The sequence below is a fragment of the Lithobates pipiens genome, unplaced genomic scaffold, assembly GCF_037356315.1.
Source record: "Lithobates pipiens isolate NorthernLeopardFrog02 unplaced genomic scaffold, aLitPip1_a1.2 Scaffold_27, whole genome shotgun sequence".
Taxonomy (NCBI): Eukaryota; Metazoa; Chordata; class Amphibia; order Anura; family Ranidae; genus Lithobates; species Lithobates pipiens.
Window position 1 is genome coordinate 38,181,875 of NW_027507788.1, and position 24,356 is coordinate 38,206,230.

A 24,356-nucleotide genomic window follows, 5' to 3' on the forward strand; every position below is an offset into this window, starting at 1 on the left:
GAGATCTGGGGTCAAAAAGTCCTCAGATCTCATATTTGGACTTAAATGCAATAAAAAAATAAAAATAAATTGTCCTTTGAAAAAAATTACCAAAAAAAAAAAAAATGTCCCTTTAAGACGTATGGGTGGAGCTGACGTTTTGATGTTGCTTACGCCCTGCTATGGTATGGAGACGGGTGGAGGCCCCATCTTCCCCTCACTCATCTCCATACACAGCCACGACAGGGACCCGATTGCCTCTGCCGGCGGCTCCGGTAAGTGGCGGAGGGCGCGGGAGAGAGGCGGCCTCTCTCTTGCCACCGAAAATGGTGATCTCGTGGCGAATCCGCCGCAGAGACCACTATTATCGTACACAGGACCGCCGGCTCAAAAGATAGATAGCTTGGTTGTGGCAGCAGCTGCTGCCTTTACCCAGATATCCATCTTCAAAGTACATAAGGCGTCGGCAAGTGGTTAAAAAAAAAAAAGAGAGAGTTGGATTTTTATCGAATTTATTTTAATAAAATGCTTTTGGAGTAAAAAAAAAAAATAAAAAAAAAACTAAAAAGATAGTTTTCTATTTGAGATACATTAATAATTTCATTTATTCAGCATTAAATGGAGCCTAGTTATACAACATGAGGCTGTATATATTCTGCAATATTTACATTTTTGGTAAACTCATTCAATAAATCCAAGCTCTGCAAGCTGAGATCACATGCACTGCATTGATACATTCACAAAATGCCACAGTAATCATTAGATAAAACAAAGTTGAGGAATATTCCTTTATCCCATTGTTTTGCAAATCTATATACACTACAAACTGTATGATTGAATTGGTTCTGATATCGCTGGTTTACTAACCTGACAGCTTATTATTAATATAAATAGGAAACCTTAATTTTGTTTGCAAATATTAAAGATTCAAATTAACAGCAAGAATAAGTCCTTACATTTAAAGAGCACCTGTCATTTCAGATCCATCAGGGCAGTGCCTGTTAGCGGGCATCCACTCACCTGCTGCCGCCACGTCCCTCACCTTGTTGTGTCACTGCCGCACCACCAGCCGTCCCATTAAAGTGAACGGGACTGTCGGTGAGTCAACAGCCGGTCAGAGGAGGAGCAGCTGCGGGACAGAGATGACAGTTGCTATTAAAAGAATTAGGATTTAAAGCGGGAGTCCGCCGTTTTTTTTTTTTTTTTTGAAAGCCAGCAGCTACAAATACTGCAGCTGCTGACTTTTAAAATAAGGACACTTACCCGCCCAGCGCGCCCGCGATGTCGGCACCCGAAGTCGATCTCTCGATCGTCTCTCCGGTGCTGCCGCCGCCATCTTGGGTATGGGAATCAGGAAGTGGAGCCTTTCGGCTTCATTTCCCGGTTCCCTACTGCGCATGCGCAAGTCGCGCTGCGCAATAAGGATGGTCCCCGCTGCCTCTGGGATCTGTGTGTTTCCCAGCAGACAGCGGGGGACCTTCGGAAAGGGGCGTAGCTTCTGCAGAATCTACACCGGAAGTGGGTGCAGATACCTGTACTGTACAGGTACCTGCACCCCCCTCCCCCCTGAAAGGTGCCAATTGTGGCGCCGGAGGGGGGGGGGGGGGGTTCCAATGAGCGGAAGGTCCACTTTAGGGTGGACCTCCACTTTAAATCGAGTGGATTTAAATCAAGCATTTTTACTATTGATTTAAATCAACTTGATTTCAATCAAATCCACCCTGTTCCTAACAGAAAATTGCACATGTACATGGGTGTTCCATCTGTGGCCCTCCAGCTGTTGCTGAACTACAAGTCCCATGAAGCATTGCAAGACAGTTATAAGCATCATCCCTGAAGGCAGAGGCATGATGGGACTTGTAGTTCCGTAACAGCTGGAGGGCCACAGGTTGAGCACCCATATAGTGAATGATAAAGGTAAAAAGGATGTGTGCTGCATTATAACGTCGCCTTCCCTAGTCATTTACGGGAGTAGGACAATTAAATATTGCGACTCGGGGGTAAGCACTGTAGTCTTACAGCACTGGGTCTTGGGCTCGCTATTCACAAACAACTAAAAAAGGTAAAATGTTCTCAAAGAAATAAACTTTCACAAAAAGGTTAAAGGGGATCAGTGAAGAATTAAACACCACATCCCGATATCTGGTAGCAAATTGTATATTACTGGGGACAACATTGATAAACAATAGGATTTTACTTGTGAGTATCACTCAAAATAACATATACAAAACACAACCCAATTAAAATCATAATATTTTATTAATCCACAGATTTTAAATTGTGTGTAACAAATCACATATTTTTATATACAACCCCATACAGATTAATCCCCCCCAGAGGCCTATCCATAGCTTAACCAATAGTGCCCAATGGTCATTATTTATGCCCCAAATATCCAGTATAGGGCACGGCTTATACATATATCAATAGCTCAAAAATGTCAGGTTGAGAGTTGGTAATGGATAAGGCCCCTTTCTCAATGTGTTTTGTTGTTTTTTCATGAGTGGAGTACACAAGATGTAAGAAAGTGACCCAGCCGCATTTGGGAGGCACATTTGCCCCAAGATAAAATAGGGAACAAAGCAACGGGAAACCCCGGCCCACTTCAAAATAGGGACCCTTCAAACACATAGGCCTTCAGGCCACTATAACCCCAAAAGGGGGGACCCCAGAATATTTACTGCGATCCACACACAGCTCCTTCCACAACCTAACAGAGAAAGAAAAAGTGTGTTGGCATGTTCCCTACAAACAATAAGATCAGGCCAGTTTTTTGGGTACATGCCAACACCCTTTTTTTCCTCTGTATTTGGATCACCTTCCAAACATGTGGATTAATAAAAGATTGTGATTTTAATTGGATTGCATTTGTATTGGTTTCTTTGTAACTAACTTCTATAGGTGTGTATCTTTCATAGTTAGGTTGAAAAAAGGCACATCTAGTTCAACCATAAAAATAAATAAATATCAAACAATCCCATATACACAATCCTGTACCCACAGTTGATCCAATAACTGTGCTACTTTGTTAACTTTGTTATTAAAAAATATCAATTATCCTCATTAAAATTGTAAGTTGTATAGAAGTAATTTGCATATCCAAATAAATGTCTGTTCATACAGTATCACAATAACATGGTTTTTTTTTTTAGCATCAATAAATCTTTGTGCTTTAAAGTTAACAGAAAAAATAAATAAAAATAAAATACAAAAACATGAATGGGCAGACTCGATGGACTATTTTTTTCTGCCGTTTCTTTTCTTAGTTTCTAAATCAAAACTAAAACATAAGATGGCATTGGAGTTAACACTTATTTAATTACAAAATAGCATTACTAATCATAATAAACTGAAATAATGCCACTGGAAATGTACAGGGAGAAAAAAAAAAAAGAAAATAATTTTCACTTCAAATCTAACCACGGTAAGGCTTGGTTCACACAGGGGGCGACGCGCTGCGACCTGACAAGTCGCCCCCGTTCTGTACTACGGAACCGTTCTAAGAGGAGCGACTCGAGTCGCTCCGACTTAGAAAAAAGGTTCCTGTACTACTTTTGGGCGACCTCGGGCGACTTGCATTGACTTCTATACAGAAGTCGTTTGCAAGTCGCCACTGAGGTCGCGGAGCGGCAAGTCGTGTCGCCCCCTGTGTGAACCGAGCCTTAGGCTTTCTAAAACAAAAACTTACAAATAAATAATTGTTTCATCTATAAATAAAAACGGTTCCCAAACAAGACGTGTGTGTGTGTGTGTGTGTGTAGTAGATACACACAAATATTTACTTCTACAGATTTTTGTTGCATAAAACTACATTTGTGTACAGTAGTCAAATATTTATGTACACAAGACTTTTGTTACATAAAAGAAACCCCTGTTGAGATAGTAAAAGAAGAAAAGAAAAAAGTAACTGAAAGAAGTAAAGCCTCTTTCACACGGGGCAGATCCATGATGATCCGCCCTGTGGACATCCGCTTGTTCAGCGGGGATTGCTCCGTCGATCCCCGCTGAGCAGGAAGATGACAGGTCCGCCTCTGCACACTGTGCATGGATGGACCTGTCAGAGCACCCTATGGGAGATCAGATGAGGATGGACTGCAGAGTCCGTCACCTGATCCAATCCGCAGACGGATGGAAAAGTAGGTTTTTCCTCCGTCACACTTTTTCGGATTGGAGCGGGTCGGATGTCAGCAGACATGTCACCGCTGACATCCAACACTCCATATAGGTCTATGGAGCATCCGTTCAGGTCCACCTAAAAAACTGACAGGTGGAGCTGAACGGATTGTTCGTCTGAAAGAGGCCTAAATCATTTGAGGAAGATGGCATCAGTTTTTTGCTCCAACCACTAAGTTTAGGGGAGATCCACACTGGATGGTGAAGTGTAAAGTTGGTTACTATGCACAGCTGTACCAGATTCTATGTGCACCCATTTTAGTAAGTTTCCTCCCAGGTGCTTATAGGTTTAGGAGCGAGTGAAGTGTTTCCAGAAATGCCACATAGTAGTAACTCATCCACTATGCTTAGTAAACAAATTCCTCCATCTCATACATGTATGTTATCTGAGCTATCCATTCTATCATGGAGGGGTTCCAGGTTGACCTCCAATGTCTCAAAGTCTCCAGCATGTTTGATTTAATTGGGGGTAGATCCTGTGCAAAAGTTGTCTGAGATGGTAGTGTCCCGAAAAAAACAAGAAGAGGGGAGCCTCTGAGAATATATCAGAACACTTTATTATAAAGAACAATATCTACTCACATGGAAGTAAAAGACTTTTGGCGCATCACTGGGATGAACAGGAGAAACTACAGATAGCAGAAGGTCCTTTGATGGCAAGAAGCAGCACATCAGATCCCAGGGACGTGGAGGGCAGCGAGTCATCAGTTCCTGGCGGTATTTCACAGCTGTAGCGCCGGACCTCTTGTCTGGTCACCGCAAAAGATGGCAGTGATTTTTGCAGTGACCAGACAAGAGGTCAGACGCTACAGCGGTGAAATCCTACCAGGATCTGACACGCTTGAGAGGGGATATGATTTCAATATACAAATGCTGGTGACCCGACAATAAGGATAAAACTTTTTCGCAGAAGGGATTTTAACAAGACTCGCGGCCACTCATTAAAATTTGAAGAAAAGAGGTTTAACCTTAAACTACGTAGAGGGTTTTTTACTGTAAGAGCAGCAAAGGATGTGGAATTCCCTTCCACAGGCGCTGGTCTCAGTGGGGGGCATCGATAGTTTCAAGAAACTATTAGATAAGCACCTGAACGATCAAAACATTCAGGGACAGACAATGTAATACCGACATATAATCACACACATAGGTTGGACTTGATGGACTTGTATCTTTTTTTCAACCTCACCTACTATGTAACTATGTAAGTAATTGAATGGGGGGACCATTTTGTAAGTAGCTGAAGATCATATTACTCATTGCCCGACTCCATGGATCATTTACTGAGAAAATAACTTTCTTGCTTGGCTCTCTCAATTAAAAAAATAATAATAAAAATTACATTCAAAATCCTGTGCAAACCTTGCCCAGGCCACACCCAAACAGGAATTCACCAATGAATTCCACTGTGATAAAAGATCATAAAAGTCTTAAGAACAGTGGCTCTATTCTCGGGGACAGGATAAAAGTCCATTGATTCAGGGTCAGCCTTGAGTGGGGGAAGTGTTGACTGTAGGTACATTTATGCCAAAACACAATAAGTAAAATTCACATTTGGGAAGTTAAAGATAAGCACATCGTAAGGGTTCAGGCATCCAGTGATGTGGATACTGCAATGGTCCACGCTAAAGCCTTCTCCGCTACTCCTAAAGCAGTCCTGGCCGAATAGACCGTAGTGCGAAGCGAGGGCTGGAACGCACGCTGGACCGCAGAGCTGACCGTGATGACGTCACTGGTGTGCTCGCTTCCGACTCTCCATCGCACTACCATCTAGCTGGCCAGTATAGCCTTAGGAGTGGCGGAGAAGGCTTAAGCACGGACCAGTGCAGTATCCAAGCCACCAGACGCCTGAAACCTTATGATGTGCCAATTTTTAACTTCCCAAATGTGCGCTTTACTTGTTGTGTTTTGGAATAAAATGTACCTACAGTCTACACTCAGAGGCACCTGTATTCTTTCTCTAAAACAGAAGAATAGTATGAATGGTAGACAAAGAGCAAAGGAAATCTTCCAAAGGGATGCAGGTTGGACTCCAAGGTCAAGGTACACCAGTGTCTGATCACACCATCTGTAATTTTTTATGCGAACAGTGGGCTCAAAGAAAGAAGACCCTGCGAGGACTCTACTGTCAAAAGAAAAACAAAGACTGGAATTTGCTAAAATGCTTTTTGACAAGCCACAGTGATTCTGGGAGAGTATCCTTTGGACAGGGGAGACAAAACTATACTTTTCTGGCAAGTCAATAAAGTAAATAAAGCTTTCAATAAGTGAATATTGTACCTACTGTTTAACATGTAGAAAGCTTGGTTATGTTTTGGGGTTGCTCTGCTGCCTCTGCCATGGGGTGCCTTGAATCTGTGCAAGGCACAAAAGAAATCTCAATACGATCAGGGTATTCTGGATTGAAACATACTGCCCAGTGTCAAAAAAATTCTCAGGTCACAAACTATGGGTCCACAACACACAGCTAAAAGCACCCACAAATATCTAAAAACAAAAATAGTGTCTTTATTCTTTTCTGAAGTGGCCCTTTCATGAGCTCTGATCTACCAAATATATATGGAAAGAGCTAAAACATGCACTCTGGATAAGGAACCCTTCAAAAACTGAAGACACCTGGACACTTAAAAGCTACAGAGATTGGTTGTTTGCAGCGATTGCCTCTAAACGCTGTGCAACAACATATTTGGTTAGGGACCCATCATTTTTTTTCCATGCCATTTTCCTTTGTTTTATGAATAAAAATCAAAACCAAAGTCAGAATTTTTATTACATATGAAGTAAACAATGATGGATTCTAGTTAATTTGGTCAGTTTTAAAGTGGTTGTAAAACTTTACAGACCATTTTGACCTGCAGGTAAGTCTAGATTAAGGCTTACCTGTAGGTCCAAGAAATATCTCCTAAACCTACACGGTTTAGGAGATATTTGCAAATGACAGGCACCTCTGTCTATGGCGCATGTGCCGTAGACAGCTCCACGCAGGCGCACCAAGCATGCCGCTGCTACCGGCAATCACGCTGTTAGTGGCGGCTCCCGCGCACATGCGTGGGGGTGAAGTCATTGCGGCTCCGGCCAGTTACAACGCTGGAGCCGCGATACCCGAAAGTCACTCCGGGTACCATGGCAGCGTCGGAGGAGGATGTCGAGGGTTGCTTCGGGGGGGCTTCCATCTCAGGTAAGTTATTCATAATGAGCTATTATGCTATGCATTTTTGTCCAGGATGTCCTTAACCAGCATCATCCGAATGAACAATCTGTTGATTTTCGGATCGTAAAGCCTCATACACACGATCGGACTTTGTACAAACTTTCCCGTGGACTTTTGTACAAAGGGTGTAGTCCACAAGTTTGTATTGCAAACAACGAATTGGACTTTTTAGGCAACAAACACGAATGTAGTGACGTTTCAACGTACTGACAACACTTCATAAGAGGACGTTCAATTACTCCAGCGCCACCTTTGGTCAAATTCTGTATTGTTGTCTGATCTTTTGCATTGGTTTTGAACATACGTGTTTGTACCTTGTACAAAAGTCCGATGGTTTTGCGTACACACGATCAGACTTTGCTCCATCGGACTTATGTTGTCAAAAAGTGTGTCCGTTCGCACAGCCAACAAAAGTCTGATGAAAAAGGAAAAAGTTTGTCCGATAAAGCGTACACACGGTCAGATGTTGCTCCAAAACAGCTCATTTGCATGTTTGTTGTCAAAAAGTCCAATCGTGTGTACGGGCCTTTAGTATGGTGCTTTCGACACCCGATTCCGGTTTTTCGTCTGACAAGAGCTGGATGTGCAGACTATAAAACAAAATTTGTCGTACGTTAACGCTACATTCAATTTTCATTTAATTAGTACGGTTTTCGTACAAAAAAAAAAATAAAAATCATAAAAGCAGGACTACGAATGCTCAGAAACAAAAGCATACAGAACTATTCAACATCACTTCTGGAGTTGTATTCTGTTGTACGAGAATTTTAGTATGGTGAGTAAACCTCTTCACTTTCGACATGAGACTAGCTTGCAACAAAAAGAAAAGAAAACGGATGGACGGTCATCCGAAAAACTGATCGTGTGTGAGGCTTTAGTGTGAGGGGAGCCTGAGGGCAAGCATAAGCCTCTGCACCAACAGCTCTGAACTAGGGCTGCAACTAACGATTATTCCCATAATCGATTAGTTGACCGATTATTGTTTTGATTAATCGATTAATTGGTTAATAACCTTAAATAAAAAATAAAAAAGTGTGGTGTATAATTTAGTTAATATGTAAAGTTTAAAAAAAAAGGCAATTCATTCTTAAATAATCTCTATATGTAATGGTAAATATAAATAACCAACTATATGATTAGGGAGCAAAATATCTAATCCACTGAGAATAACAGACAGAAGAGATATACTGTATATATTAGATGGGATATATACTGTGCATATATTAGAGGGGATATATACTGTATATACTATTAGAGGAGAGATATAGTGTATATACTAGGGATGCACCGAAATTTCGGCCGCCGAAACATATCGGCCGAAAATGCCCTTTTCGGCAATTTGCCGAAAGGAAAAAACGGCCGATAATTGAGCCGAAAATGGGGCGGGGCCTGTGAGGAACTCCGCCCCCGCCCCACCCCTGGTGCCTCCCATGATGGGGGTGAATAGCGCAGGACTGATGCAGCCAGCGATGCCCCTCTGCAGTGAAGAGAGCCGTCTGGTTGAATAGAGCGCCGGGAACATCACAGCTTTAATTTCAATAGCTGTGTGTTCCCCGTCGCGCGCCGTCACACACAGCCCCTCCCCCTTGTCCGGGGAACTTTGATAGACAGATCACCCGTCCAGATTGGACGGATCATCTGTCTATCAAAGTGCCTGGACAAGGGGGAGGGGCTGTGTGTGACGGCGCGCGACGGGGAACACACAGCTATTGAAATTAAAGCTGTGATGTTCCCGGCTCTCTATTCAACCAGACGGCTCTCTTCACTGCAGAGGGGCATCGCTGTCGGCATCACAGGGGGCAACACACACACTGGCTGCATCACAGGGGGCAACACACACTGGCTGCATCACAGGGGGCAACACACACTGGCTGCATCACAGGGGGCAACACACACTGGCTGCATCACAGGGGGCAACACACACTGGCTGCATCACAGGTGGCAACACACACTGGCTGCATCACAGGGGGCAACACTGGCTGCATCACAGGGGGCAACACTGGCTGCACTTATCTCTTATCAGGTCGCCAGCCTCTGACCACCTCCTGTACCGTGTCGCCAGCCTCTGACCACCTCCTGTACCGTGTCGCCAGCCTCTGACCACCTCCTGTACCGTGTCGCCAGCCTCTGACCACCTCCTGTACCGTGTCGCCAGCCTCTGACCACCTCCTGTACCATGTCCCCAGCCTCTGACCACCTCCTGTACCATGTCCCCAGCCTCTGACCACCTCCTGTACCATGTCCCCAGCCTCTGACCACTTCCTGTACCATGTCCCCAGTCTCTGACCATCTCCTGTATAAAAATATTTTTTGAAAACAGTCATTTTCGGTATCGGTGCTGTTTCGGTTTTCGGCCTAGTGTATTTTTCATTTTCGGTATCGGTTTCGGCACCAAAAAACCCATTCGGTGCATCCCTAGTATATACTATTAGAGGATATATAGTGTATATACAATTAGAGGAAAGATATACTGTATATACTATTAGAGAAGATATACTGCATATACTATTAGCGGAGATATACTGCATAAACTATTAGAGGAGAGATATACTATTAAATGGTCAATCTGGTAAATATCAGACTCATTAACTTTAACCCCATTTTGTTACTGGCTGATTAATCGATTATGAAAATAGTAATCGATTAATTTCATAAATCGATTCATCGATTATTTTTTTCAGCCCTAGTCTGAACTAAAAACAACCAGAAAATGTTTTTTTAGGACATCAGTACCACCAATTCTTTAAGAGAAGTTTTTTGGTAACCTTCCATTTTACTTGAATCTAAAAGTCGGATTCTATTGACTAGGAAACACCAGAGCCGATTGTCGTTCTTTGAAGGCCTAATGCCTTCATGATTATGAGTAGCAAGCACATTCTTTTCATTCATCTCTGCAGTAGTAGACCACACTGCAACTTGCTTATATTCAAGGGGAAAAAAATCTAAATGTATTAATTAAATTTTTTTATAATTTTCATTATTCTAAGTAAAGTGTAACTTTTTGAGAATTTCCTACAGAATTGGATGAATATTGAATCATTTCTTTAATCTGTTACCCTTACCTGATTAGCTTTGTAATGAAGTCAGGAAGAAATAAAAACAAGACAAGACAAATGTGAACTGTTCCCTCTATCTAGAATTTTTAAAAAATGTCTGACTTTGAACCCCGACCGTAAAATACAGCACTCTGAGGGAGAAGGCTATGTTGCAATGCAAATGGTGTGGAGGCCCAGCTGTCTGGTAGGGTGGGAATGAGTCAAGCAATATGGAGCAGAGTTGGTAATGTACAGTTGAGGTTGGAGAATCCAACTCTGCCTACGCCATTGTGCTTCCTTTCCAAGCCAGATTATGTAGCTCCCTGTGCATTGTAGGCTTTTGGATGAAGAATGATATGTAAAACACCTGTCCTAACCATAGTCAAAGCAGGCGTTTTGGAAAAACAGAGGAACCCAAGATAGCAAATTAATTTGTTTAATAAAAGCAAATCCATTCAGGAGAAGAGAGACAAGAGGGGAATAATCAGTTAAAAGGAATTAAAGGAAGCTAAAAGTAAATAATTTATATACAGACACACGTTAGAATACCTGGATCAAAACTATATAATCTGTACCTACTACCATGCATCTAGGACCGAAATAACTAATCGATTAATCGACAACTAATCGATTATGAAATTAATCAATTACTATTTTCATAAATCGATTAATCAGGCAGTAACATAATGGGGTTAACAAAAAAAAAACTAAACTAAAATGAGCCCTTTATAGTACAGAAATATAATCACTAGTGTAAATATTACTTTCACAGTTCTACAGTAAAAAAAAAAAAAAAAAAAAAAAAAATGAACCCCTTCCAGTAGTTATCTGCTTTTTTTGTACTATAAAAGGGCTCATTTTAGTCTTTTTAACCCCATTATAATACTAAACGTCTTAGGTCTGGTTCACATCTATATGTTTATTGGTGCTTTTTGCAGAAACGCACTACAGTTCATTTACATGGTTTCCTATGGGACACGTTCATATCTGTGCTTTTTTCAGCCGCTGCATATTTGGAAAGGGTCAGAGACTTTTAAAATGCAAAACTGTGCTTTTTTGGTTCAATATACTTCAATGGAGAAGCTGCAGAAAAGACTGTAATGCGTTTTTGCAGCAATTTGTGTTTTTTAATCTGCGCAAAAAAAAAATTGCAAAACACACAAATTGCATTAAAATCACGCGCGCAAAAATCAAAACGCACAGCAGAAACAGATCAAAAGCAAAAACTGCATAGGTGTGTACCGAGCCTTATGCTGGCCTCACGGATCAATTTTCAGGTGAGAATATTCCGATGAAAAATCTTTGTACATTCGCTGAATGAAAGAATTTTGTTTGAAATTTTCAAGGTTATTAACCGATTAATCGAAACGATAAATCGGCCAACTAATCGATTATGAAAATAATCGTTAGTTGCAGCCCTACATGTATTTATATAAAAGAGAGATTAATAAGATTATAGCAAGACTTTCTACCCTGTAAATTCTAACACAAGACTGGGAGTCCAACTCCAAACTTTTTTTTAGATTTTTTCAGTTTTTGATAGAATATAGAAGGTTTAAAGCGGTAGTAAACTCAGACAGACAATCCAATTACAATATACAACTTAATTTAGGTGTTTTCAATCAAAGTTCCATATATAATATGCCAAAAAAAACCTTCTTACTTGTTATAATATAGGTTTTTGTGAACGCTCCTGCTAGTACCTCGCCGCAGCCGCCATTACTTACTATCTTCCGTGACTATACAGTAATATATTTCCGCCCTCAGTATGTAGCTGTGGCTATAATCCCGCGCGTGCACATTATTCCCCGAAACTGAGCCTTGTTTCCTCTCCACAACCCCTCTGACGTAGTGAGTCACATGGGGTCAAGGCTCAGCTTCTCAATGGGAGCATTGTGGGATGTCGGTGCTGGAGTCGACACTAGGAAATGACGCAGCCCCGGCATATACCCTGCATTTTTTCGGCAGGGTCTATGCTCGTCGGAAAAATTACGACATACGGCGCATGTGCGGGTGACGTCATAAGAAAGAAAAATACAGATTACTCACAAAGCAATCAGGTAAGGGAATATTCATCTAGCACAAAACATTTCATAGCCTGCAATTGTCCATATACAGACAAATAGTCTGATGGGTTTACTACCGCTTTAAGGCTAGATTCCCAATGTTGCAGTGCATTACCATGACTTAAAGTGGAGTTCCACCCAAAAAAACAAACAAAAAAAGGAACTTTTGCTGTTGGGATTCTTCCCCCTTCCGGTGTCACATTTGGCACCCTTCAGTGGGGAGCAGATACCTGTAAAATCCAGGTATCTGCTCCCACTTCCAGGGAAAATTGCTGCACATTGTGCGCCGATCTATGCAATGTGCAGCAAATCCTGCTCCCCAGCTGTCTTCTGGGGGACACACGCTACAAAAGGGTTTCCTCTATTGATATTTTGGGGGGCAGGGACTCCTCAAACATCAGACATGTTGAAAAATTAAATGAAATTTTATTGAAAAAAAGCAAGTAGGAAAAACCAAACCAAAAATAAATAAATCACAATGGATGCAGCTACAAACTGAGTGCAAAAACGCATGACATACAAGAAACTACTACTCTGTCGGGTAGGGTAAACACCAGAGAGTATTCAACGCACTTCAAGTTTACAATATTGATCCTCTTCTTCGGGGGAAAGCGGTTCTAAACCAAGCGCTTTGTGTCATGTAGTTTGCATGAAAAAAATCATTGGTATTGCATCCGATTAAAAACCTATAGAAAAAAATTGCTGCCATGAATCACACAAGTCCACCAGGTGAGGGTGCATGAAGAGCCCAAACAAGAAACCCCCCACAGAAGGCACTGTGTCCTAACCCCACAAGGAAAGCACCACATCAAGGACCGCTGCAAAAGGCGTCACTTTTGTGGGATTGATTAAAGCAATAAAAACTGAATCACCAGGGTCACCCCATGTAGCATGGTATAATCAGACTGTGCGCCAAACTTTGAACTGTTGGCCTGCAATACAACTTGGTCCCTGTGCAGTCCAAATAGTCTCCACATCATAAGGTAACAAAAAACTGGCCATTGTGGACAGTGGCCAGTTTTTTGTTGAATGAATGAATGAATGAAATACTTATATAGCGCACAATGCGAACTGAATCGCCTCTAGGCACATGCACAGTAGGATCCAGGAGTGAAACTGAAAGTCTTCACTGCCTGGTTTCCCTTACCAGGAATGGTGGTGGCAACACCCAGAAGTCTATCCTGTAGACACTGTGGGCTCCCTAGACAGGCAAGCGTCCTTATATTAAAAGTCAGCAGCGGGGGGCGTGGCGGAGTGAAGAAGCTCATTGCTAGAGCTTCTGACTCCCGACCTGCCTAAAAACACTGAAATGTTCTCAATACTCGCTTTGGCTTGCAATGACCTACCGGAGACACAAGAAGACTAGGGGTTCAACCAAAGTTGGTCCAGTGGCCTCGATCAGTCAGTATTTCCAGCTAACACGGCGGCCTCTCCTGTAGAGACACGTGGCAGGAGAAGACCTGATAAATTACTTTCGACATCCATGGCCGCCTCACAGCGCCCTGTACCAAACTCGTTAAAAGGTGCTATCTTCACTCTTGGATCCTTGCCCAGCAGTCTGAGCAGCTCGGAAGCCACTGCAAGGTCTCTACAGGCCGATGTGGATAACGGGGCTCTGCTACATGCACTACCAACGAAGGCCAACATGGAGGCTCTGGTAATGCGGGTGGAGGAACAACATCGCTGCAATTTCCATGAGCTCCGCTCCAAGGTCCATGTGCTGGATGATCAATTGAGCAAAGAAGAAGAATCGGAGGTGAGCGCACTGGAGCTCTGAGTCGCCCAACTGGAGAAAGGACACACAGCTTTTCAAGAGCAAATAGCAGAAATACAGCTCCAGGTGGAGGATTTGGAGAACCGGAGCCGCCGCAATAATCTATGGATCCAGGGGTTACCTGAAACGACTGGCCCTGAAAACCTGCAGGCCACGATTCTGGCAATCCGCCACCAGGTCTTGGACACAGACCCTCTCACCACCATGGAATTCGATCAGGTGCACCAAGCACTTGTGCCTAGACCGCTGGACCCTGACCGCCCCGGGACGTGATCTGCCATCTATATCGTTACTCCCAGAAAGACCTAATTCTCTGGGCGGCATGGTCCAAGGGCCAGATTGAATGTGATGGTGCCCAAATCTCCATTTCCCCTGATGTGTTGAGGGTTACTCTGCAAAAGCGGACTATGCTAAAGCCCTTGCTCGAGCTGCTGCAGAGGGCAGCATTGCCATACCACTGGGGGTTTCCACTACAACTAACCATCTGCAAAGGATAGCTCCTCTTTTACCTTGCGATGCCATGCAGACCTCCCAGACCCATTTGATTTCCTGGGCATGGAACCAATCCCCCTTCCTGACTGGCTGCACCCACTGCCTACAAGATATTCCGGGTCTGCCCCACTGGTCTAACAAGCGAGAGGAGATCAGACACCAGTGGGAGCTCATGAGCCTGAAATGTGATTCCCGGGAGCGGCAACCATGAGTGTTAATGTCTATGGGCTGCACACGGCCTGACCTGGCAAATGTCCAGGGGTTCCTGTCTCTACCCGTGCTCTTGCAGCTTGTTTTGTGCTGAGAGAGGCCCGTTGGCTTCCCAACTGGAGACTCAGGGGATCCCCCTGAACTCATTTTGTTATCAACCCCGCACCCACAGTGACTGCCCAAGATCATTCCCTCCCTCCACTTCACAGACTCCGAGGAGAGAATCAGCAGCACATCCCTATGAGCATGGCAATGGAGACTTTGCCTGGAACTTGCCATACGAATATCCAGTATTGGACATTAACTCCTGCAGTGCTTGAGGTCGCTTGGGCACCTGCCAGGCTCCCTGAGGTTTGGGCTGTATCTGATGGGGGCTGTGCCTGTTTGGGGGAGTTCATTTGACACAAGGCACTCCATGTATAGTTCTTGCTGGCATGTAGGGGAGGGCTTCTGGATTGACACCGTTTATTATGCAATAGGGTTACAGCTCTCAATGTGTTGTGTCTGTGTGTCCTCCTCCACCGAGTTCTTCTGGACCCTCCTGGCCCATCCTCCTCTACACCCCTCCCTCTCCCCCCTTCCCCTCCGGCCCTTCACCATCCCCCTCCTTCCTTGCCTTTGTCACTTGTTTCTTCTTGCTCCCCCTCCAAAAATTTTGAGGTCTGATTACTTGGGAGGCCTGCTTATGTCTTTCATATAACATTCTACCTCGCTTGGTCCACGATACAGGGGGCATCCTATCTAGATCACAGTTTTGTTGTCTGCATTGCATTCTATTATTTAACCATTTTTCAACCTTCTACTAGTTATTCTTATGTGCAAGAGCCATGTGAAACGATATTCTGTTGCCATTTTATGCTAATCAGGATTTGGCTCAGGGGAACATGCCATGCCAGCTACCTGGATATCCTGCGGTGGATACCGGGGCCAGCATCGCCTGGCTTTTTGGCCCCTCTTGTAAGGTCTTTTTTTTGTTAACTGCTCGTTTGGCTCTCTTCTATATATAGAGTGTTTAGAAAGGGAAAATAAGGGATTTTCACAGTGCTATGGGTACAATGACAGAAGAAAAACTATTACAACTTAGAAATATATTATTTATTGAAATGAAGATTAAAAGCACTTCACACATAAAAAAAGTGCAGAGGTTTTACATAGATAGTAGCATTTGAGGTCAGAAATGGATGTAACAAAAAAATGTATTGCACATTATCCCGACATGTTTCGCTGATGCGCTTCCTCAGGGGATGTGCAAGCTATCATAAAAGACACAATATAAAAATAAACAGATATACAAAAATAAAATGAATGAATTATTAATAAATATAAGAGCACATAAAATAACCAGCATCAAAACAGCAAAGCTTACCCTCTGCCAAATACCAACTAATGAGAACCTCTGCCTGATGGAAATACACCAGCCCACCAATATCTCGGAACCTGTACGCCCAAAAGGTCAGAGGGCAGAAAAAGCCAAGCTAAAACAGAAGAGAATATGGGTTAGTATCTATATTCTATAGAGATGTCCTATAAAGTGTACTGTAGAATCAAATTATGCTGGAAGTAAAACCAGCAGAGAAAAAGGGATGCATTAATCATCTCATCAAATAAATTGGAATAAATAGTAAGTATGGACAGAATACTATAGAGTGTGCATATTTGGTCAATTATAAATTTTTATAATTTAACAAATATGTACACTCTATAGTTCCAAGATATTGGTCGGCTGGTGTATTTCCATCAGGCAGAGGTTCTCAGTTGGTATTTGGCAGAGGCTAAGCGTTGCTGTTTTGATGCTGGTTATTTTATGTGCTCTTATATTTATTAATAATTCATTCATTTATTTTTGTATATCTGTTTATTTTTATATTGTGTCTTTTATGATAGCTTGCACATCCCCTGAGGAAGCGCATCAGCGAAACATGTCAGGATAATGTGCAATTATTTTTTTTGTTACATCCATTTCTGACCTCAAATGCTACTATCTATGTAAAACCTCTGCACTTTTTTATGTGTGAAGTGCTTTTAATCTTCATTTCAATAAATAATATATTTATAAGTTGTAATATTTTTTCTTCTGTCATTGTACCCATAGCACCGTGAAAATCCCTTATTTTCCCTTTCTATACACTCTATTGCTTTATACTGGGATGTGGTGCTAATTGTAGATGGGTGTTTTTTTAGGAGTTTGACCAACACTTAATCTCTCTTCTATATATAGTGTGGGTCAGGTTAGGGAGCTTCCAACCCTGTTGTGTACAACCACCTACCCCACATAGGGTCGCACCCGCTCAGTGTCTTCTTTTTGGGGGGTTACTGGGGTGTACTGGTTGTTCTTGTTCTCTGTTTTTGTGGCCTCCACCAGTCAATGCCATGTCCACAGGTAAAAAACAGAGCCTGTCCGTCTCATTTCTATAAATTTCTATCAATGTGAAGGGGTTGAACACCTCAGAGAAACGCTCCATGGTGCTAGAAAATCTGAAACATATGAAGGCCCACTTGTGTTTTCTTCAGGAGACGCATTTCTGTGCACAAAGACTACCAAGACTCCGTGACCGCTTTTTCAACGGTATACCATGGGTGCTCTTCTGACTCTAAGTCGAAGGGGGTGAGTATCCTGGTCTGTGGAACTACCCCTTGGTCGATGAAGGATCAATGGAGCGATGCAGAGGTAAGAGCTCCCTTTGTGAAGGAGGCACTTGGTTCCTTAGTTACCCTGGTGAACCTATACCTCCCCAACTCAAATCAGATTGCTCTTTTGGAACCAATTCTGACCAAATTGAGTGACTTTGAGGGGGTGGTGATCCTGGGGGGTGACATGAACTTTGTCATGGATCCAGCTCTGGACTGCCTGTCAAATGTCTTACGCCACGTTGAAACAACTAAAGAGGAACTTCTATGCTTTCCACTAGTGGATGTGTGGCATGTTCTTCACTCGAGCTATAGAGACTACACATTCTATTTGCACTCACTTGACTCCTACACCAGAATTGATCTTTTCATGATGCCTCAATCGCTCTCGTCTAGGGTTACCTCAGCCTCGATTGGCTCCATCACCTTCTCAGAAGGTGAAACCCATCTCAGCAGATGAAGTGGTCTTGGCAATGGCATAAATGCAACTAGGCAAGGCCCTGGATGGCTACTCCCTTTTCTACTTCTACCTTTGGGGACCTTGTTTCCACACTTTCTCTCTGCTTATAATGCGATGGGGGTGGGCGATGGCCCTTCCGGGACACGCATTGTGAGAGTACATTGAAGTAATTCCAAAAGGAGGATAAGGATCCGCTACATTGCCAAAACTACCGGCTGATCTCCCTTTTAAATGTGGATCTTAAAATATTCACAAAAATCCTTTCCCGGCACCTGATGGACCCGATTCCACAACTGATCCACTCTGACCAAGTTGGATTTGTCCCTACAAGGGAGGCGAGCAACAATACAATTAAGGCAATTAATCTGATCCATGCAGCAGGGTCACAGAAGACCCCACTGCAGCTCCTCTCAATGGATGCCGAGAAGGCGTTCGACAGGGTGAGCTGGCCCTTCTTGTTTGAGACTCTTTGATGCATAAACCTGAGGGAACGAATGATTAATTGGGTGTAAGCCATCTATTCCATCGGCTCAGGTTAAGGTCAACAGCCACCTTTCCTCATCGTTTCAGATAGCAAATGGGACGAGGCAGGGGTGCCCCTCGTCACCCATGATATTCACCCTGACCCTTGAACCATTTTTGCAATTCATTAGGGATAACCCAAATATCTTGGGCATGTGCTTGCATGCCACCCTATCCCCAAAAATTGCAGTGCTCGTGAGTGACATACTATTTTATTTTATTTTTTTACCATTCCCCTAGTATCCATACCAAACTTGCAAAAGGAACTAAAGACATATGAGGAGTTGTCACTGTTCCGCATCAATTACCAGAAATCGGAAGCTCTTGATGTCGCCTTGCCATCCTCCCTAGCTGCGCTGCTCCGGGTAGATTTTCTTTTTAAATGGGCTACATCCCACATTAAAGTACCTGGGCATCCTCTTGCCCAGTAAGGCGGAGGAGAGTGTTCCCCTCAACTCCCCCCCCTCTTCTGACAGCCATAAGGAAGGATCTTCAGGAGTGGCAGCATGGCCTGTTCTCTTGCTTCGGACACTGTGGCATAGTGAAAATGAACGTCATGCCCAAACAGTTATATCACTTTAAAGAACTCCCCATATGGGTTCCTACCTCTTTCATAAGAGTGGTGAACTTGACCGCTTGTCAACTTTGTCTGGGCCCAGGAACCCCCCTCTTTACCACACGGCGTGTCCCCTAACCCGTATCTTAGACTGGTGTCGTCACGGCGCTCTGAAACAATGGGTGCAAATAGAAAAATCCCTAACGAGGGTCCAGCTGGAGTCACTGCCCTGGTGTCAGCAGCCCTTGCCATAATGGATCATCCCACGGTGGGGGTAACATTGCAGACTATCCAGTACTATCCCCCAACTCCTCCCCACCCCCCCCCCCCGGGTTTTTTTTTCTTCACTCTCTTTCTCTTCTCCATTTTCTTTTTCCCGTTTTTCTTACAATGTCAGTATAAGAGTGCTGCAACTTTAGAGCCGGTCGGTACCTGGCTTTTTCCTATTCTTTAAAGGCGGCAGAGAAAGGGACTGGGGAATCCCTGACCTCTGTTCCTTTTTCTGTCTCAAAAGTGTTTAGACTCCTGATATGTCACCAAAACCCCGCAAAGGGGCTCCTAAAAAAAAAAAAAAAAAAAAAAAAAAAAAAAAGAAAAAGAAAAAGAAAAAAATTCTAAATATTGTCAAAAATAAATAAAATGAAAAAATAAAAACTACTGACACCATCCACTGCTCTACTGACTGACCCCGTTCATGTTTTTATATTGTTTATTTACATTTTTCATAAGATTGTGTGTAAATATATACATACATACATACACACACACACACACACACACACCTATGCCGAGCACATTATTCAGACCGAACTGTGGCTCAAGTAACTGAGTACCACAATCGCAAAGTGTATAGGAGGGTGCATGGACCGGGTGTGCCTGGGCACACCCTAATCACCCACCAGGGATGCCAACCATCTGGGAGGGATAGCTGCAGTTCTCTGTGGCGCTCTCTTTCACACTGCCCAGAGCAAGCACAGTTCCCCCACCTCCCCGCATAGACAGGAGAGGCTCAATCTGCTCCTCCTCCTCCCACCACTACCCATTTGTGTCTTCTTGCTCACATGCCTGTGCCTCAGAATAGGGATGTGTAGGTCGGAAAAAGGTGTCCATGCCTAGGCCTCCATCCTCATTGATTGTGTTGGTAGGGAAATCAAGCGTTTTTCTTTGCTTCCAATCCCTCCCGCAGTGCTATTGCGTTCTGCCAGCCAGATCCTTCCTGTTGGCAGAACACAATCATCACTGCTATAGTCACTATATAGGCAGTGATATTTGTTCATGCTATCTGACAGGCTGGTTGTAATGAAGTGGATTGATGGATCGACTTCAGTACAACCAGCCTGCCCATAGATGGATCGAATCTCGGTTGGCCCGTGCTGAACCGGCCGAGATTCAATCCATCTATGGCCAGCTTAATTGTCATTACCGGTCTATATATAATCCAAAAACAATCAGTTTTATCACCATCTTTTTTTGGGATAGAGTGGAGAGGGATGAGAACATCTGTCATGTTTTTATTGCTGTCTGTTCCCCTGTAAGACTCTGTTCACATCTGTGAGACCTGCATAGAGAAGTCCCATACCTTTTTTTTTTTTTTTTTAAATCACACAGAATTGCATGGTGCTGCGGTACCATGCATTTTCGTCCATGCATGAAATGTGGCATTTTGTCAATGTGCGGGGCAGGGCTGTCTTTAATGGGGGGCACAAGGGGAAGTTACCCCAGTCAACGCTGTGGTGCCCGCATAATAGTTTACCCAGCTTTTACTTTCCAGCGCACACACTTCGCAATGTACAGACACACAACACACGCAGCCTCCACCCTGAGAGTCTAAAGCGTCCTGCCCAATCAGCAGCGGCTTAATGGTAGATGGACAGCGCAAGGGCCAATGAGAGCGATGATCTGGCCCAGATAGCAGGGTGGCCACAGCAGAGCAAAGGACAAGGCTCCAGAATGCCAGGGCTGCGCTGACTTGAGTGGGTTGAGCCCATCCTTGGAGATGCGGCCCACACTGGGCTCTGTTCCTACATGCACTCAGTTAACCTTCTTAGCCGTGTATGTGCTCTGCTCATTGATAATAGCAAGTGCTAGGAGTTTTCTGTCTATTGGTCGGTCCCCTCCTCTCCAGTCCATGGTGTGCAGGCAGGGAGGAGATGATGCGCTGTAACCTTCAGCAACCATTTAGTGGGCCAGAATGATGTACTGTAACCTCTAGCAACCAAATCAGTGAGCTGCAATGATGTGCTGTAACCTCTAGCAACAAATCAGAAAGCAGAAATGATGTGCTGTAACCTCTAGCAACAAATCAGCAAGCAGAAATGATGTGCTGTAACCTCTAGCAACAAATCAGCAAGCAGAAATGATGTGCTGTAACCTCTAGCAACCAGTCAGTGAGCGGTAATGATAGGCTGTGACCTATTTGCAATTGCTGCCTGATCTGCTGCCGTAAACTGATTTTGGTCTAGCTCCTATTTATTGTATGTCCAGAGCATCAGGGACCTTTTTAACGTGAGTCTAAGGGGGTTTGTTTTTTTGGGATGTTGGGTGGAGAATTAAATTGCATGGGGAAAAGAAAATATTTGGCTAGGGTCCAAATCAAAATTAAAGATGGCCCTGGTCTGGGCGTGCCAATAAGAATTAATAGCACGCTTGTGTTTCTGGTAAAGAGCACTGCATTCTGCCTGCGGGTCTGGAGCGAGTGCGATTTTGCAGGCAGTGTGAACCTGGCCTTAGGCTTGATTCACATCTATGCATGTTGCTTTTGAGCGTTTCTGCAGTCATTTCTGCTTTTCTTAACCGCATTTTTCTTCATTTGCGTTTCGTGTGTTTTTTACATTCACTGTATATAGCTGGTTGCTAAGGAGCAGGTAAGGAAGCTGGCCGCCATGTCCTTAGGAACCGATGAGTCATGAGCTGTCAGCGGGCTCCCTCGCTGACAGCTGAATGTATAAAAATAAATAAATGCCGGTGTTCTGTCGAATAGCGCCCTCTATCAAAAAATGCCAGCTCCAGACTGTCCATGCGCAGTACAGAACGGTACAACAGCTGAATTTCCGATCAGCTGTTGTGATGGCGCATGCGCAGTGCATCGGACACAATAGCCAACGAGCGCAGAGAGACATATTCTCCAATTATGCCTCGCACTTGCGGGGCGTGTTCAGTGTTGTCAATGGCAGCTTTTTTGGATTGATGGGCGGGTTCAATGCTGCAAAGGGAGCCATAAAATCCTGCAATAAAACGCTATACCTAGAGTTCAGCTTTAAGCTTTGGAAATTAAAGCAAGAAGCTGATTGGCTGCGACTACAATGGTGCAGATTGTGTGCCCAGTCTTAGTAAATCCCCCCCCTATGTATCGCTATGTAGACGTGGTGTCAGATCCCAGCACAGTGTCAGTGGTCGGGGGGTGGGGAGAAGACTTGCCTGGCTCCTCCGGGTCTCCAGGTTCAGGGCCTGAGCCCAGGCTGTGCTCCACATGTCACCTACGGAAGGGAAGCCGTACACAGCGGACAGGAGGCTCCGGCCACCGGCGGCTGGAGAGCGGCGAGACCTCCGAGCCATCTGTACCAACCAGGCCAGCACTGTCACCACCGACACCGCGAAGATCAGCAGCTGAGTGACGAAGACCGGTGTCACCTCATCATCGGGGGCCGGAGAGCCGGGCACAGGGGGCCGATCACCCTCCATTGGGAGTCCCGATCACCCAACACGGAGCTCCTCTACACCTGTCTGTACCCTGATCTGAGAACATGTGTTCACGATTGACGTCCTCAAACAACCCTCCCACTCCTCCTCCTCCTCCTCCTCCTCCTCCTCCTCATCATGACTGATTTCCATCCGCTTCTAACGGGACCTGCCCAGCACCTCATCATCATCATTATCCACAGTACTCATCCTCAGTCTTCATCATCATCTTCCATATTATGCTCTCTTCCTCAGAAAAGATTCCTCATCATCATCCTCAGCATTATGTCCTCATCATCATCCTCAGTATAATATACTTATCATCATCCTCAGTATAATATCCTCATCATCATCCTCAGTATAATATCCTCATCATCATCCTCAGTATAATATCCTCATCATCATCCTCAGTATTATGTCCTCATCATCATCCTCAGTATTATGTCCTCATCATCATCCTCAGTATTATGTCCTCATCATCATCCTCAGTATAATGTCCTCAACATCCTCAGTATTATGGCCTCATCATCATCCTCAGTATAATATCCTCATCATCATACTCAGTATTATGTCCTCATCATTATCATCTTCCATATTATGTTCTCTTCCTCAGAATAGATTCCTCATTTTCATACTCAATATTATGTCCTTATCCTCAGTAAAGTGTTCTCATCATCCACAGTATTATGTCCTCTTCATCATCATCAGTATTATGTCCTCATCATCATCCTCAGTAGTATGGCCTCATCATCATCCTCAGTATAATGCCCTCATCATCATGCTCAGTATTATGTCCTCCTCATCATCATCCTCTGTATTATGTCCTCCTCATCATCATCCTCAGTATTATGTCCTCCTCATCATCATCCTCAGTATTATGTCCTCCTCATCATCATGCTCAGTATTATGTCCTCCTCATCATCATCCTCTGTATTATGTCATCATCATCATCCTCTGTATTATGTCCTCCTCATTATCATCCTCAGTATTATGTCCTCCTCATCATCATGCTCAGTATTATGTCCTCCTCATCATCATCATCTGTATTATGTCCTCCTCATCATCATCCTCTGTATTATGTCCTCCTCATCATCATCCTCAGTATTATGTCCTCCTCCTCCTCATCCTTATTATTGTGTCCCATAAAAACTACTAGAATTAGCAGAACACAACAAAAATGAGTGAGGAGAAAACGTGTGCAATGTGTTATATAGTATATCAACATGGGGACAAGGTGCTTGGGGGGGCATCCTCCCCATGTTGAGGGCAAGTGGCCTGGTATGTATCAGGAGGGGGGGCCACTCACTCGCCCCCCCCCCTTTCCTGGCCTGCCAGGCTGCATGCACGGATATGGGTATGGTATTAATTTCAGAGGGGATCCCATGCCATTTTTTTTATTTTGCTGTGGAGTTCCCTTTAAAATCAATACCAGACACAAATGGCCTGGTATTGATTCTAGGGGGGGCCCCACGCAGTTTTTGTTTAATAATTCTGTCATAGGGTTCCCCTTAACCACTTCCACCCCCTTCCTGCCCAGAATAATAATTTTAAGCTTTCAGTGCTCCCACACTTAGA

General features: G+C 43.8%; 1 protein-coding gene and 1 long non-coding RNA gene across 3 annotated transcripts in view; one reads left to right on the forward strand and one right to left on the reverse strand.

The window, feature by feature from the left end:
* Window positions 1–22,877, reverse strand: part of C2CD2L (C2CD2 like) — a 62,452-nt gene extending 39,575 nt beyond the window's left edge. For both annotated transcript variants that reach the window (XM_077456816.1, XM_077456815.1), the window contains exon 1: window positions 22,521–22,877. In XM_077456816.1, coding sequence (XP_077312942.1) covers window positions 22,521–22,784 — 264 coding nt within the window. In that variant the 5' untranslated portion in view covers window positions 22,785–22,877. The remainder of the gene's footprint in view (window positions 1–22,520) is intronic.
* The window catches only part of LOC143933790 (uncharacterized), a 283,408-nt gene that overhangs the window by 230,244 nt on the left and 28,808 nt on the right, over window positions 1–24,356 (forward strand). The gene's annotated exons all lie outside the window — the stretch shown is intronic.